This window comes from Amblyomma maculatum, chromosome 4, assembly GCF_055883805.1.
Source record: "Amblyomma maculatum isolate TAMU_Amacu chromosome 4, ASM5588380v1, whole genome shotgun sequence".
In the NCBI taxonomy this organism is placed as follows: Eukaryota; Metazoa; Arthropoda; class Arachnida; order Ixodida; family Ixodidae; genus Amblyomma; species Amblyomma maculatum.
In genome coordinates, this window is record NC_139347.1 from 90,274,860 (window position 1) to 90,289,516 (window position 14,657).

At 47.7% G+C, this 14,657-nt stretch overlaps 1 protein-coding gene across 1 annotated transcript in view; it reads left to right on the plus strand.

The window, feature by feature from the left end:
- The window catches only part of LOC146191627 (allene oxide synthase-lipoxygenase protein-like), a 58,108-nt gene that overhangs the window by 13,697 nt on the left and 29,754 nt on the right, over window positions 1-14,657 (plus strand). Inside the window, exon 2 of the mRNA XM_084602151.1 lies at window positions 11,462-11,772. Coding sequence (XP_084458277.1) covers window positions 11,533-11,772 — 240 coding nt within the window. The 5' untranslated portion in view covers window positions 11,462-11,532. The remainder of the gene's footprint in view (window positions 1-11,461; window positions 11,773-14,657) is intronic.

Here is a 14,657-nt window from a genome sequence, read left to right on the forward strand (position 1 = left end):
AAATATCCACCCCCAGCCAAGGGGCTGTCCAAAGCGGAGGAAGTTAGATGGCGACGCCTACAGACAGGTACATATAACACACCAGCCCGTTTAAACACAATACACCCCGGATTCTGCGACCTCAAATGCAAATATTGCGGGGAAAAGGCAGGCCTGCACCACATGGTGTGGACCTGCCCACATGATCCTCCAGATGATCCGAATGCAGTGCCAACAATTGAGGGGTGGGAGGCTGCCCTATCCAGCTCTGGACTAGAGGCCCAACGGGCCCTCGTGACACGTGCGCGAATAGCAGCGGCAGCCGCTGGAGTCCCGGACTAGGGACCCCACCTACACATCCCCCTCCATTAAATATACTTAATAAAGTTTTGCACACACACACACACACACACACACACTCCGTAGGTCCAGGAAGAGCCACCCTTCACCACCTCTCCCTCATGAATCAATATAACATGAACATTTCTATAGGCGCTACATCTGTCACACTAGTTTTTGTGAACACCTGAGCCGCGCCGTAAGGGAAGAGAGGAAGGTGGGAGTGAAAGTGGAAAGAGAGAAAGAGGAGCCGTAGTGGAGGACTACGGAGTAATTTCGACCACCTGGGGATCTTTAACGTGAACTGACATCACAGAGCACACGGACGCCTCTTCGTTTCGTCTCCATCTCCGGGTATTCCGGCACAGTAGTCAGTCGTCTTACCACTGCACCACCGCGGCTGGAAATCCACATCGTACGGGCGATTATTCCTGCCAAGAATCGTGTTAGGGAGAAATGAATTCTAATATGCACTAATGCGGATTGATGTCTTTTTTGTTTTGTGTTGTCTCCCCGATATGTAGTGTGGTTGCTTTAGATAAGTGGTTTTATAAATGCCAGCACAATCTTGGTAAATACTGATAATAATTTCAACCTGCAGTTTTTTTTTCTTTTAGTGCGTGGATCTGTAGAATTCGCATTTTTCTTTAAAGATGTAAGCTGGGCTGAAATCACAATCCTAGTCCGCGTCGGGTCCCGTGGGAAATGCCCGGAGAAAGAGCGCGCGGGTGGTGGCGCCGGCTGACTCATTCCCTTTCAGACATTGGTGACCTGGAGCCCAAACGAGAGATCGGTACGCGAGATCCGAATCTCGACTACAATTTTGGTAGACGCGGTAAGCTAGGGGAGCAGTCCACCCTTGTTGGACGTTCCGACAAGCCCCTCGCGAGTCCGTTATGTATTTGGAGGAGGAGTCAGAGGCTGCGAGGGCGATGGCAACCTCTTCTGCGTTGGTTGGTGACTGGGCCTTGAACGTAAGCCGGTCTACTATTTTGCCCTTGTGGATGACCGCGGCTGTGTACCAACCCCTAGAGTTCGGGCCGGAGACGTCCACGTAGAAAACTCCTGGTTTGCTTCCATGATGGCGGTCCAAGGCTTCCGCCCGCGCCAGGCGCAGCATCTTCGTGTAGTGCGCGTGCCACCCAGATTCTTCTTATCCGCTATTGCGTAATGCTATAAGGGAATTAGTGAAACAGAGTACAGTAGTACTATTTCAAAAATACAAGAGTTTTTGTATTCAGTTAACCATCGCTATTAGTGCATACCGGCGCCATTTGAGTACGGAATGACAAAGGCTGAGGCTGTCATGAATTATTAATGTGTTACTCCTCAGCAGTGTAATCGAAAGTAGAGGAGACAGAATTAGGAGAGAAAGTAGGAAATTATTTTAGTCAGATATAGTAATATAGACGAGGGAGAAGGTTTCGCGAAGATGAAAGGCAAAACAATACAAAAGCAATGTATTCTGGACGTGACTTGCATACGAAATATATATACAGGAAACGTTTCAACAGATAGCCGTCTTCATTTCAACAAAGTGTTGTGTGGCGAAGCCCACATTTCTGTTACTGTGTCAAACCTAGAAGCACAAGAAGAAAATCAACACCAGCAGACGAAGCTGTTATTTCCTGTTATCGAAAATAACTGCAACAATTCTCTTATTTGTTTTCTTCCACTTTTGATTTTGGTTCGACAGTAGTGCTATGGGGTGGTGAAAGTGCTTCAAAACTGAACCATACTGGACGCTGCAGCAAACAGGAACGACGGCCCACTTCGTAGTAAGGCTATAAGAAAGCAGTGTAGGAGGTCAGGCACTTAAAAAAGAGCAGCCATTAAGAGCGGCAGTGATATCACTCAAGAACCGAATCTGTGCTGTCTGCTTACACATGTCTTGATACGAATACCAGGGTGCTGCGCAGCAATATCGCCTCACTCCTAGAAAAACATTCGCTGTGTTGACCGTCTCGCCGCCAGAGAGAAAAGGCGCATACCGCGCCTTTTTCAACCGGTGCAGCTGCCTGAAGTTCGTTCTAATAACGTTGGGACGTACACTGACTGCGCGGTTGTACGCAACCGGTATTTATACACGTGCGATTCTGGCAGGAAAACTTCAGCTCTCGTCTAGCTTGTCCTGCGCGCAAACATATCCGAGGCCCGACTCCTATGCTCTGAAAACACCCCTGAACCGGCAGTACAACTTTGAAGAGGGCATTCACCCTCTATACACATAAGGAAAGGGGTGGATTATTGACCACTTAAGCCAGAAAATTCCTTTCCGACCTTCTTTTGTTTTAGAAACAACTCTTCGCGAATGTGCCTTCTTTTCTTTTTTTTCTGCTTTTTTTGAAGGGAGGAAGAGGAGGATGTGGAATTTGCAGAAGCTTCCCGAAATCGACGATTGTTTAAGCGATGCGCCTGAGAAAACACGCGCGAATGTTTGTTTGGGGCAGACGCGCATCCCATGCGCCAGGCGGCGCGCCAGCGCTTACAATGAATGACGCCGGAGCCTCGCAGGAAGACCAATTTAGAACTCGGCGTTGCAGGAGGCAGGCGGCTCGCGGAGGACAGCCATCACAAATCAGCCCAGCGAACGGAAGGCTCGCATAACCGCCCGTTAGAGGTGCAGAACACGCACTGTGCCATTTACTATGCCCGTCCAGAGTCAAGTGGCTTTTTGAAATCGGCGTGCGCTCACGTGGTCACCACTGTCATGGACACGGAAGCGGAAGAACTGAGCAGTGAGACTGACGCAACCTTTTCCATATTCTTTCCTCGTGCAAACTACCGATGCTTTACTTACTGTTGCCCGTACATGCTCGTGCGGCCAGTGGCAGAGGTCCTTTAAAATGATACCAAAACTATTACCATATAGAGATTGAGTCACTGACCAAGTAAAAAAAAAAAAGAAAAAAGAACAACAAACGAGCATGGTGTTTATTCAGCGTGTTTGCCGTCGTCTGGCTGATTACGAACTCCAAACGTAGTCTTGCCGAAGTGCTTCGTTCAGTTGCCAAGCTCTAACTTGTCACATGAGATCCAGGGCACAGTTTAATTTCTTGAGTGCCTCTTTTATCTTATGAGCAACAATGCAGTGTTATTGTGACTGGCCATAGGGTTTTCTTGGCGCAGGAAATACTGGAGTGGGTTGCCATTACCTTCTCCAGTGAATCACATTTTGTCAGAACTCTCTGCCGTGACCTGTCTATCTTGGGTGGCCCTACACAGCAGAGCTCACGACTTCGTCGAGTTTCGCAAGCCCCTCCGCCACGACAAGGCAGTGATCCATTGTGGCAAGCTCTCCAAGAGATGGGAGTTCCAATTCACCTCATCTGTCTCCTCAGGAACCTTTATGAAGGGCAAGAGGCCACAGTCAGAACTGGGCATGGTCTTACTGATTGGTTTCCGATTGAGAAAGCGGTGAGGCAAGGCTGCATACTGTCGCCCTGCCTATTTAACCTATATGCAGAGTGCATCATGAGGAAGGCCGGTCTGGACGAGTCTTCAGCTGGAGTGAAGATTGCTGGAAAACGCATCAACAACCTTAGATATGCGGATGATACCACTTTAATGGCAGAAAGTGAATTGGATCTCAAGAGACTTCTGATGCGCGTACAAGAAGAGAGCGAGAAGTTTGGGCTTAAACTGAACATTAAAAAGACGAAGATCATGGCGTCTTGCCCTATCAAGTCCTGGAGCATCAATGGACAAGAAGTGGAAGCTGTGACAGATGTTCTGTTCTTGGGCGCCAAGATTACCTCGGAAGGAGACTGCAGCCATGAAATTAGGAGACGCCTGCTTCTGGGAAAGAGAGCAATGGTTAGCCTTGACCGCCTAGTAAAGAGCAGAGACATTAGTCTGCCAACCAAGATCCGCATAACCCGTGCTATGGTCTTTCCAGTTCTGATGTATGGATGCGAGAGTTGCACTGTGAAAAAGGCTGACCGCCGAAGAATTGACGCGTTTGAATTGTGGTGCTGGCGAAGACTCTTAAGAGTTCCTTGGACTGCCAGAAGATCAAATCAGTCGATATTGTCGACCATAAACCCTGACTGCTCATTGGAGGGTCAAATTCTAAAGTTAAAGCTCAGCTACTTTGGTCATCTGATGAGAAGAGAGGAGTCGCTGGAGAAAGATTTGATGTTGGGAAAGGTTGAGGGTCGCCGGAGAAGGGGTAGGCAGCGAACGCTATGGTTAGATGGCATTCTCGAGGCATTGCAGATGAAGCTATGTGATGTTAAGAAGATAGTGAGAGACCGGAAAGCGTGGCGTGACATGGTCCATAGGGTCACGAAGAGTCGGACACGACTGAATGCCTGAACTGAACTGCAGTGTTATTGAAGCTAGTGCCGGCGCCAGCGAAACAAAGATCGATTTAAAGGCTCCTCACTCCACACGAACAGTTCGTAGGCGGTCGGCGTTTGTGCACATTTGACAAGCATCATATTGAAGGATAGGATAAGCGAACAGCCGGCCAGTGATCAACAGTTGTTGCCTTCCAAATTATTTGTGATTGTTTCTGACGCGGGGCAAAGTGACAGGCTGCTATCTTTAGCGCAATTGAAAATAATTTCAGCAACTGTAAGCTCGAGAGCGATAGACGCAGAGGAATAGAAGTAGGACACGCAGTGCTGACGTAACTTGGGCCTGATGTGTACATCGGTACATAGTGGATACTTTCTGCCGTATGTTGAGGTCTTTCTAGGATGATCATAAATAATTATTTAAATAATACACAGGTGCCTCTTACAACTTCCGGCACATGCACAACAATGTTATGTCACGTTTGTGTGCCGAACCCTGGGCAAGATACGGATTTTATAAGGGGGTAGGAGGGGGGGGGGGGGTGCTATGAAAGAAAGCCTTTTATAAAAGACTCTGTAAGCATATTATTACCTTACGATTGTTCGATATTCAGCAACTTCTTAGCTGTAGCCCCCGCCGGGGTGGTGCACTGGTAAAACGCCCGACTACTGTGCCGGAGTACCCGGGTTCGAACCCGGACTCTGCGGCTACGTTTCTATGGAGGCGAAACGGAGTGGCGTCCGTGTGCTGTACGATGTCAGTGCACGTTAAAGAACCCCAAGTGGTCGAAATTTCTGGAGTCCTCCACTACGGCGTCTCTCACAGCCTTAGTCGCTTTGGGCCGTTAAACCCCACCAACCAAACCAAACCAAACCAGTTCTAACAACCGCTTCCAACCAGATCAATTGCAACCATATTTCAAATCGGCTCATGGGAGTCTTTTTCTCTGAGCCCATTGTGGTTACTCCGTTCGCCAAAGCGACTGCATACTTTCAAGCACTTCGCACAATGAGCAGAACACGCGCTTCAAGGAACCGACAGCACCATCAAGCTTGTTTAAAGAACGGAAGTGCGGACGAATGAAGCCGGCCTTAACCCGCAGTTTAATGATGCTCTTGATTACGACAAAGCGCCGCTCGCTAATGTCATCTAATTGGTGTTTGCTGCCTTTTCATGTGTGCCTATGAAATATGAGATAGACAGTCGCGCTCCCAAGTGTCTTGTGCCATGTAGCACTTAAAGGACGGTTTAGACCATGGGGTTGTTCGACTGTCAAATTCAGGACCGTGGACACATCGAAAACCCCGGAGTGATAGATGGGCGATCACTGCGCCAACTTTAATAATATGTATTGCATTAAAAATTGTTTATTATATCAGGTATAAAGATGATTTTCAGTTTCCTGTTAGACTGGCTTTAAATTGCAGCTCAAGATCCTACAACACGAAAAATAAAATTTCTTATAATTTGCAAATAAGAGACCTCGCAACAACTTCAACTGAGCGCGAAGGCTTTCGGAACTCGTTATGGTGGAGCTCGTACATGGGGAAAGTTGCATTAAATTTTCGACGCGAATAGTAAGCAGTAGTAAGTAAGTAGTAAGTAAGTAGTAAGCCCGACAAAGAGTCTTACTTTTATTCGGTGTCCGGTAAGCTACATGAAAGGCATAGCCATAAAATAACGAAATAAAACCGTAAGAAAGAAAGACAGCGGCCGCTTTCATGGGTGTTCTTTGTCAGGACGAGCCTGCGAGTTTTCTGTATTTGAAACTACGCTTTACTCATATTTGTGTAACACGGCTGCGAATAATAGTAAACGACAACTGAGGATGACGGTCAGAATGCCTGTCAGTGTCATCCGACTCGTATACGTAAAGAGCCTCGTTATTAAGCGTGCATTCGCCCGAACGCAGAGCCTGCCGTCATGAGATTGCACTCACATTTCGAGCTGACAAACATCCCCGCGAAACGTTGTTTTCGTTTGTATCATTTCTCTTCTCATCTACTCGCTCAATTTGAGAGCACGCCAAAAATCAAACGAGCATTACGAATGGTGTCGCGGGCTGTGGAAACGTGTTACATGCTTTGCAGTGCTGCACTTTGTAATTCATGGTCGGGATTTCTACATAAAGGATGTTTACCAGCGCCCGCAGCGCGGCCTCCAGTAGCTCTCATACGAACGCAAGACCGCGACGCAGCTTCGGAACAGGAGGGGGCATTCGGGAACAATTTGTTGGGGCGAGGAGCGAGTCACGTGACAAAAGAATGTCGCGGCGTGAGACCGCACCACTCTCTAGCGCGCGTTAATAAGAGGCCAGTTGTGAGGTCAGACTTTCCATTGTTTTTCGCGTCGCACCGTCTCCGCTGCGAGTACAGGCGCGAGGTGCGATTGTTCCCCATCCGCGGCGTATGCAGCCAGGGTAGACACGTGTGGATGGTCGTACCTATGGCGGCATTCCGCGTAAAGAGGTTCCCGTGACGAGGAGAGTGATCGTAACATATTCCGCCTCGGGCTTGCTTTTTTCATTTACCCTAGCTCTGATGCGACACCGGAAAAACAGCTGTACGCAGTAGACGAGTTGCATCACTCATAAAACGGCCTGTTTGGAATTCCCTGAGTGGTTCGCGAATGCCTGTCTGCAAAGAAAGATACGTTCAAAGACCGTGTGCTCTGGCTTGCCAACAGTGGGGCATGCTTACTGCTTCGTACAGTTTTGACTGAGCTAGATTAACATAGCGGTTGTAAACAATTGCTATCGCGTCTCCGCTGGCTCTCCTCGCGTTGTCGCTCCGATCTTTCACAATGTTTCTTGAAACTCTTGATTTTTTCGACCTACGAATAGCAATTGATATCCGAGACTTTATTTACAAGTTTGCGTAATTTTCTGACCCTTTAACCACTGTTTGCCCCTGCATTCAGGCCCTTAAGGAATCAATAAATGAAATGAAATGAAATAACTTGAGCGCCTGTGACTTTCTAAGGCTGCTGAAACGAACCCGCTTGTCCTAGCTCCCTGGTGTATAATAAATGGGATGGAATATAAGCTCAGTAATATGACCACAGTCAATCTCTCAGACATCATCACAATAATTAGACGTTCTGTCGAAATACATTCTAGTGTTCCACTTTTCATATGGCGCGCTTTTAGCGGACATGCATAAAAGCCCGTGATTCTGCTTAGGAGGCAACTGTGGTGGTGCCAGCGGAACGACATAATTTTCATTGCTACGACGCCAGGCGTTTCAACCGCTTTGCAGCTTCAGTAGAGATAAGAGCTGGGCCATTTGCAACATACGGGAGATTAAAACCAACCGAAGGATGCAGACACAGGGTAGGACATATGACAATGCCTTGCAAGTGCCTTTGACTGGGCGACGTCCTTGCTGACCCCCCCCCCCCCCCCCCCCCCCGGTTGCCCCGCATAACTAATGCTTGTGAGCAAACGACCGCTGCAAGAATAAAATGAAGGGATCCGTTCCTTATATGGGCGCTCATTTTGAATGGAGTGTCATCACGTCGTATCCATTGCCACGTTTTCCCGAACTGGTGAAAGGGTAATCAGACCATGCACTTGAACGGAGGCAACACATGTGGAATTGTGACGAAAAACGCCCATAAAGACATGCTTTCTCAGTATTTAACTTTACGCAGTTACTTTTCAGCACTAACTTCTACAGATAACACTTCTTAATTCCATTTTTCATCGTGAATTCTTGTTTATTTTAGTTTCGTCAGCAACCAGGTTCAACGCTTTCTTTCTCTTTTCGAATTCATTTGCACGCACATTCGAAACTCTCTAAACTTTGCTCCAATATCTCCAGGACGGTAGCACCGTACGTTTATTTTGCGGCGTTCGTCGCAATAACGGCAATGAGCTCTCAAGACATAGCTTCTCTCAAATTGCACAGAGGAAAGCGGCTGCGGCACGTTTCGTAAACAAGATAACGTTGTCCGACGCAAACGCTACCAATAGATCCCGTCATTCGCCTAAGGGAAGGAATTGCTCATGATGTCTGCTTCGCTAGACACAAGCATCTCGATCCGCGAGAATAATATGCACGTTGTTTATGCAGACAGACCTCTAAGTTGTTTCTTTTCTTCTTTACTGTGTGACGCTTGTAAGAAGTTATACATTAGTCATGAACTCAGTACGGGCTCTGCATCTCTTCCGTCTAAAAACAATGACACGGCGTAAACAATGGAATAGCGAAACGAATTGCACCAAAAGTGTAGCATGCCAATGAAGAGCGGGAACAAGAAGCAATGGCTATCCGTACGTGTACGCCCATGCGCGACTAGTGCGCGCTTTCCAGCGCCTCTTCCTCCTTTAAACATTCATGAGGGGCCGCTGCAGGAGTCGTACTGTGCCTCTAACATTACTGACGCGCGAGCCCTTAGGTCGAGGAAACGCGCATTGACTGTAGACGCATCAAATGGCCGAAAAGAACCCTTGATGCTGCTTCCATGCTGATAGCTTCGGACCGCTAGGCTGATTGATTATCGAAGTAGTCAGTGAGGCAAGGCGGGATGACGCAAGTGGCAGCGGCTCGAAATGACTCTTTCCTGATATACACGACCGACCATCTTCGTGTCGAGCTCAAAGCAAAGAAAGCCTCGGACGTCCAGGACGTCTTCATCTGCGAGGCCCACAGTGACATCTGCGCGGTTGCATCCAGCGTGCCATTGACTCTCGCCCCGAGCGAAGCTTGTTGCGGTACCGCCGCTGCTCCCGTAACCAGGTATTTTCTTCCTCCCGTGCAATCATCTATACAGAGAGGACGGTGGCACGGGGCAACGGCTATAGCCATGACCCATGGTGAATGAGGCTTTTACAGTTCATTTCCCTCCCGATTCCCGCTGCTAACATGCAGGTTGATTAGTACCCACTTACAAAGATGCTGCTCCTGAAAGGTTTTTCGGCGTTCTATGTTCTCGCTGGGTAACGTTAATTACAATACTTACTTTTTCTTGCTGGAAACAAACCACCCCTTGTTTTTACCTGCGATCATTAAGAGAGGTTATCCCCGTGCATGCCATTGCTTTTCACTGTGGGGGACAAACGAGCTTTGGTCAGATGTGGCTTTGGAAAAGGGTCGCGTGTAAGATGCTTGCACGCACATTTCACGCACGTGACGGCTTTCAGTGCACTTGCGGTCATGTATTTACGCTCAACAATACGCGCCAGAGACTCATTCTTCTTGTCCTTAAAATAGCTATTTAATGGCGATCACAAGTCTGGCAGTCGTGGTCGGCGCTTCACCAGTTCTTTGAAACGCTTGTGCATTTCAGTATTCTTAAGTTTCGTGCAAAGGAACTGCACGGATACTAACCACAAGATTAAACTAGCGTAAAATGCACTGTAACGAGATCATATGTTTCCTGAAATTTCAGTACGTGGTAGCAGGGCAAATGGCAAGGCCGTTCAACAGTGTTGAAAGCACGTCGGTTGGCGGGTGTTCCCTTCCCGCAAATGCAACGGCAATATCTGTACGCCAGGACTAAAGAAGCGCGCGTGGACTTTTCTCTCAAGATCATTTTAAGTGCTAATGGAATCAGTCAACCGTAACGTGGTAGTCGTGAGATCAAAGAAAAAAAATGTACTATCAATAACGCCAATAAACTCGTCAAGCGCTACATCCGTCTTTTATTTGTCCTTCCCTCTCACCCCTCAATTGGCACGTTGCAAATTGCATATGCATGTGACTCCCAAATTATAATCTCTATTGCAGAACCCCCGCATGCAATTTATCTCGTCAGAACTTAGTGGCGTTGCCTGCATCCTGATAAAATTATTAGAAGCATGTCGATCGTTTCCTGAAGGATATACCAAGAATTGGTGAAAGCAGGTTTGTGCCGTACCCCAGCATGACTTATCCAATGCAGAGGAAGCACGCGCTGCTCAGCAGACATTGATTATATCTCACTCACATTGTTGATCGCATAAATTGGCCGGTGCCCTGCAAACAATGTGTTCAATCTGGCGTCTGGGGCAATGCGGAGTGAGGTGGAAACATGACGAAATATGATATTACAGCTTACTGCAGTGTAATGCGATATGGAATGCGATTGGCATGCGATATATGCGCTAACTTACACCTACATTCTCATTAACACGATACTTTCTAATACTCTCATAGACCAAGAAGTATACTACTACCATGGTACGCGAAAACTCTGGCTTGCGCTCTATGAGGAGCTTAAATTAATAAATTGCCTGAAAAACAAAATGAGCTTTGCTATGGACTTATAATTAGCACAGTTTGAGGGGTTCTCGCGATAGGTAGATTAAAACCACGCTCAAAAAACGCTGTCCTAATTTTTAAATCATTTGACTCGATTTGCTGGTCTTCCCAACATTTTAATTGCTCAATTTTTGTTACACTACGGCCTAGATCTACACATACTATAAGTTGCTTATTTTCTTCGTCCATGTGCAGTCGCGTAATCATCACTCCTAGGAAAGGGTGTCTTTCGCGTTTAGAGAAACACGTTTCAAGTTTATTGAGCATAGAACATAATACTCCATTTGTTTGTGGATGCATAATAATACATTAGGAGGCCCTTAAGTGAAACCTGACAGTCGGACCTCTTAACAATAAACACGTTGCAAGGCAGTGTGAAATGCACCAGACAATGTTAAAATTAGTACTTTGAATTAATACTCAAACTAAGCAAACGCAAAAACAAAAACTCAAATGCCTTGGAGTAAACACTGTTCTGGTTCGATAATTATAGATATCAGTAAATTTCTTTTGAAATGCTGTCCTCATGATGCTGATTCCTCGCGCGTATACATGCTCAATTCGTCTAACGGAGAGTCATTCACTTCTTACTCACGCAGCCTCCGAAGGGGCCTGCGCTTCGTCTCTGTCAGCGGCCGAAGCGGCCGCCTCGAACGCTAGGCGGGCAAACATGGGGCCCGTGCTAGCGCGCATGGACTCCCTCACCGAGGGCGGCTACCTCGTTTCGGTGGTGACAGGCGACCGGCGCGGGGCCGGCACCGACGCCAACGTGTGGATGCGCCTGCATGACACGGACGGCCGCAAGTCGCCCATCATCACGCTCAACCACACCTTCAAGAACGACCACGAGCGCGGGGAGACGTCCTCGTTCTGCGTCAGACCCATCCTCAACTTCGGAGCGGTAGCCAAGGTACACGCCACCGCTTCGAATGCCCGTGAATCTAGTATAATGCTGATGGTTATCATACCAGCCGTAGCGGCTTAAGGCGGAGGTGTACTTGCCCAGGATTGCAATGTAGTGGGTCGATCCCTGGATACGGTGGCCTATATTTATACGGAAGCAAACTGCAAAACTGCGCTTATGTTGACAAGTACGCTACAGTACAACCTCAGTTACTGCTGTTTATATGCTAAATCGCCTTATGGAACATGCGGAGGGTGCGGCCCGTGCTGCAACCTGACGGCATGGTCTTTTAGTGCGCTATAGCCCTAAATGTGAAATCGAGAAGTAATGGGCATGGCCAGGACACGTATAGTGTGAAGAAAGGATAACGGATGGTCTCTAACAGTAACAAATTGGATTCCGAGAGAAAGAAAGCATAGCAAGGGGCGGCAGAATATTTATTGGGTGGATAGACGATGTTAAGAGGTTCGCAGGGGTCAAGTAGATGTAGCTAGCACAGGACATGGTTAATTGGAGAAAATTGGGAGAGGCCTTCGCCCTGAAGTGTGTATAGCCCAGTTGATGATGATGATGACGATAATGCGCTCTAATTGTGTCATCTACAGAGGCGCTGTCATGTCTAAATGAAGCCTCCTAGCAGGTGCATGTAATAATTGATAGGTGATACGGCCAGGCCAGAGCGGTGGCTCGAGAAGATGGGTAACTACACTGAAAGTTTAAGGTTATGGCAAAAGCGAAGGAATGCCCCCCCCCCCCTCCCCCCCCCCCTCCTCAGAAGGGCACCTGGAGAGTGAAGAGGGCAGCGGCAGAAGAGAGAACGGTGGAAAGTTGAGGAGGAGGGCAAGGCATGGACTTTCAGAATTGGGAGCAAAAATAGCAATCCTGGCATAAAATGCCTACGCCAAATGTCTGTCTCAAATTCTTTACCGCAGCATATCGTAAACCTAAAATACCTGCAGAGGTGCATTCAAATTTCGCAGTACCAAGTATAGTAACCGTTGCCCATATTTTTTCTCCTTTTTGTCATTTTGCTTCCTGCCCAAATGGTGACGCAATTATTTCTGTTCATCAAGCAGTAGATGGACAACTACAACCAGCAGGCGAGAAACAAACTCGTCGCTTTTGAAAAGCTGGCAAATTTAACGCGCACAGATTGCGCACTATGCGTTTCAGAAACTGGCCAATTATTTTTTGTTTTTACAATAACTTCGCAATCCTTTTCTTGACATAAGTTTTCTTTATAAATTCTCGCGCCAAACTTGTTCATTAAAGAAGAAAGGAAAGCAGCTAAAAGTTGAAGGCCCTACCAGTGCTGGCGTTCACTCAATGTCGCAATACACAAAACATCATGGCTTGCTGCAACCGGATTGCGAGGTCGTTCCCCCGCCTGTTCCCAGCTGATAACGTTGCCAGCGTTTAACGGCCGGAAGTCCGGGCTTTTCCGCGCATCACACGTATGCCGTAATGACGTTGGGTATTCTTTAAAGCACCGCCCTGTATCGATTCCACTTTTTTTTTGTTCCAATTCTTTCACTTGACCATGCGAGGAACGGCAACTCGCGTTCTGAAAATAGCCAAATGAATATCTTGTAGGTTAGGGTTGTGTTTTCATGTTAGTCCAGACTTAATGCCTATCATTGGAAGAGCGGCATAGTATGGCTACTGACTAGGAGGCAAGTAAAGTGAACGGATGTTGGCGAAAACAAAATGAATAAATGAAAGGAAGGGAGTTTAATGAGGCATTTGCATGGCTGGCCATACAACAAATAGGAAAGACAATGAAGCAAGCGCGAGAGAAAAGGACGGGGAGAAAATATTGAGTTCGCTGTGAAAACTAAACGCGATCGTGGTCATGGGTCTCTTGTGGTAAATAAATTCAAAACATGCCCACAATGTTCCCTCTGACAACAGCTCCCAGCTGCGGTGCTTTTATATACCTCAGCGCCAATTTAAAGCGTCCTATGCGGATGAATGTGCGGATCTGGAATCACGGTATCTACAATGGGGACGTGAGTCTGAACGGCACAGTTGTGCTTCGAGATGCCCTGGTTCATCGCCAAAGTGAGTGCTGCGGTAGAGCAGGTGCGTCATCGTTCGTTCACGGTTAGAGTGTTCACACGCTGAAAAATCAGGCATCCCGACTAGTTACCTACAAGCCCTCGTTCCTGACACCCTAAAATACTGCCAACCAAACAGCGCTGCGTCGCTGGAAGGGGAGGGCGGCAGCTTGGGTCAGAGTAAAGGTTCAGAGTTGGCCAGGCGCACTCCGAATTTCTCGGAGATCTTCGTAAGGTCAGTGTCTTGTTACTGGCAAACGCACGAATCTTCCCCACTGGTTTAGCTGTTGCCGCTAGAAATAACCCCACCGGGGGGGCGCAGTGGTTACGGCGCTCGACTACTGTTCCCAAGGATGCGGGATCGAATCCCGGCCCTGGCGGCCGCTTTTCGATGGAGACGAAAAGCAAGGCGCCCGTGTGCTGTGCGATGGTCAGTGCACGTTAAAGAACCCCAGGTGGTCGAAATTTCCGGAGTCCTCCACTACGGCGTCTCTCATAGCCTGAGTCGCTTTGGGACGTTAAACCCCACAAACCAACCAGCCGCTAGAAATAAGGTACGTTGAGCACTTGCCCATTGAGCTCCCGCGCCTACAGTTTCATTGCTAACAATGGCGCTTTGACCCGCAAGCCACCGGGAAGTGATGCAGTGCTTTTTTTTTCCAGATCTATGATGAAAATTTGAATTCTCCAACCAATTAATTGCTGCATCGCATATACAAAACATGTTTCTGCAATCTACGTCCAGAACAGGGTCCTTACAAAGTATTTCTACTATGATGTTCTTCCGATTTCAGACCGATGTATTGGCGTTCCGTGATTTCTTCCCGAGGTGTT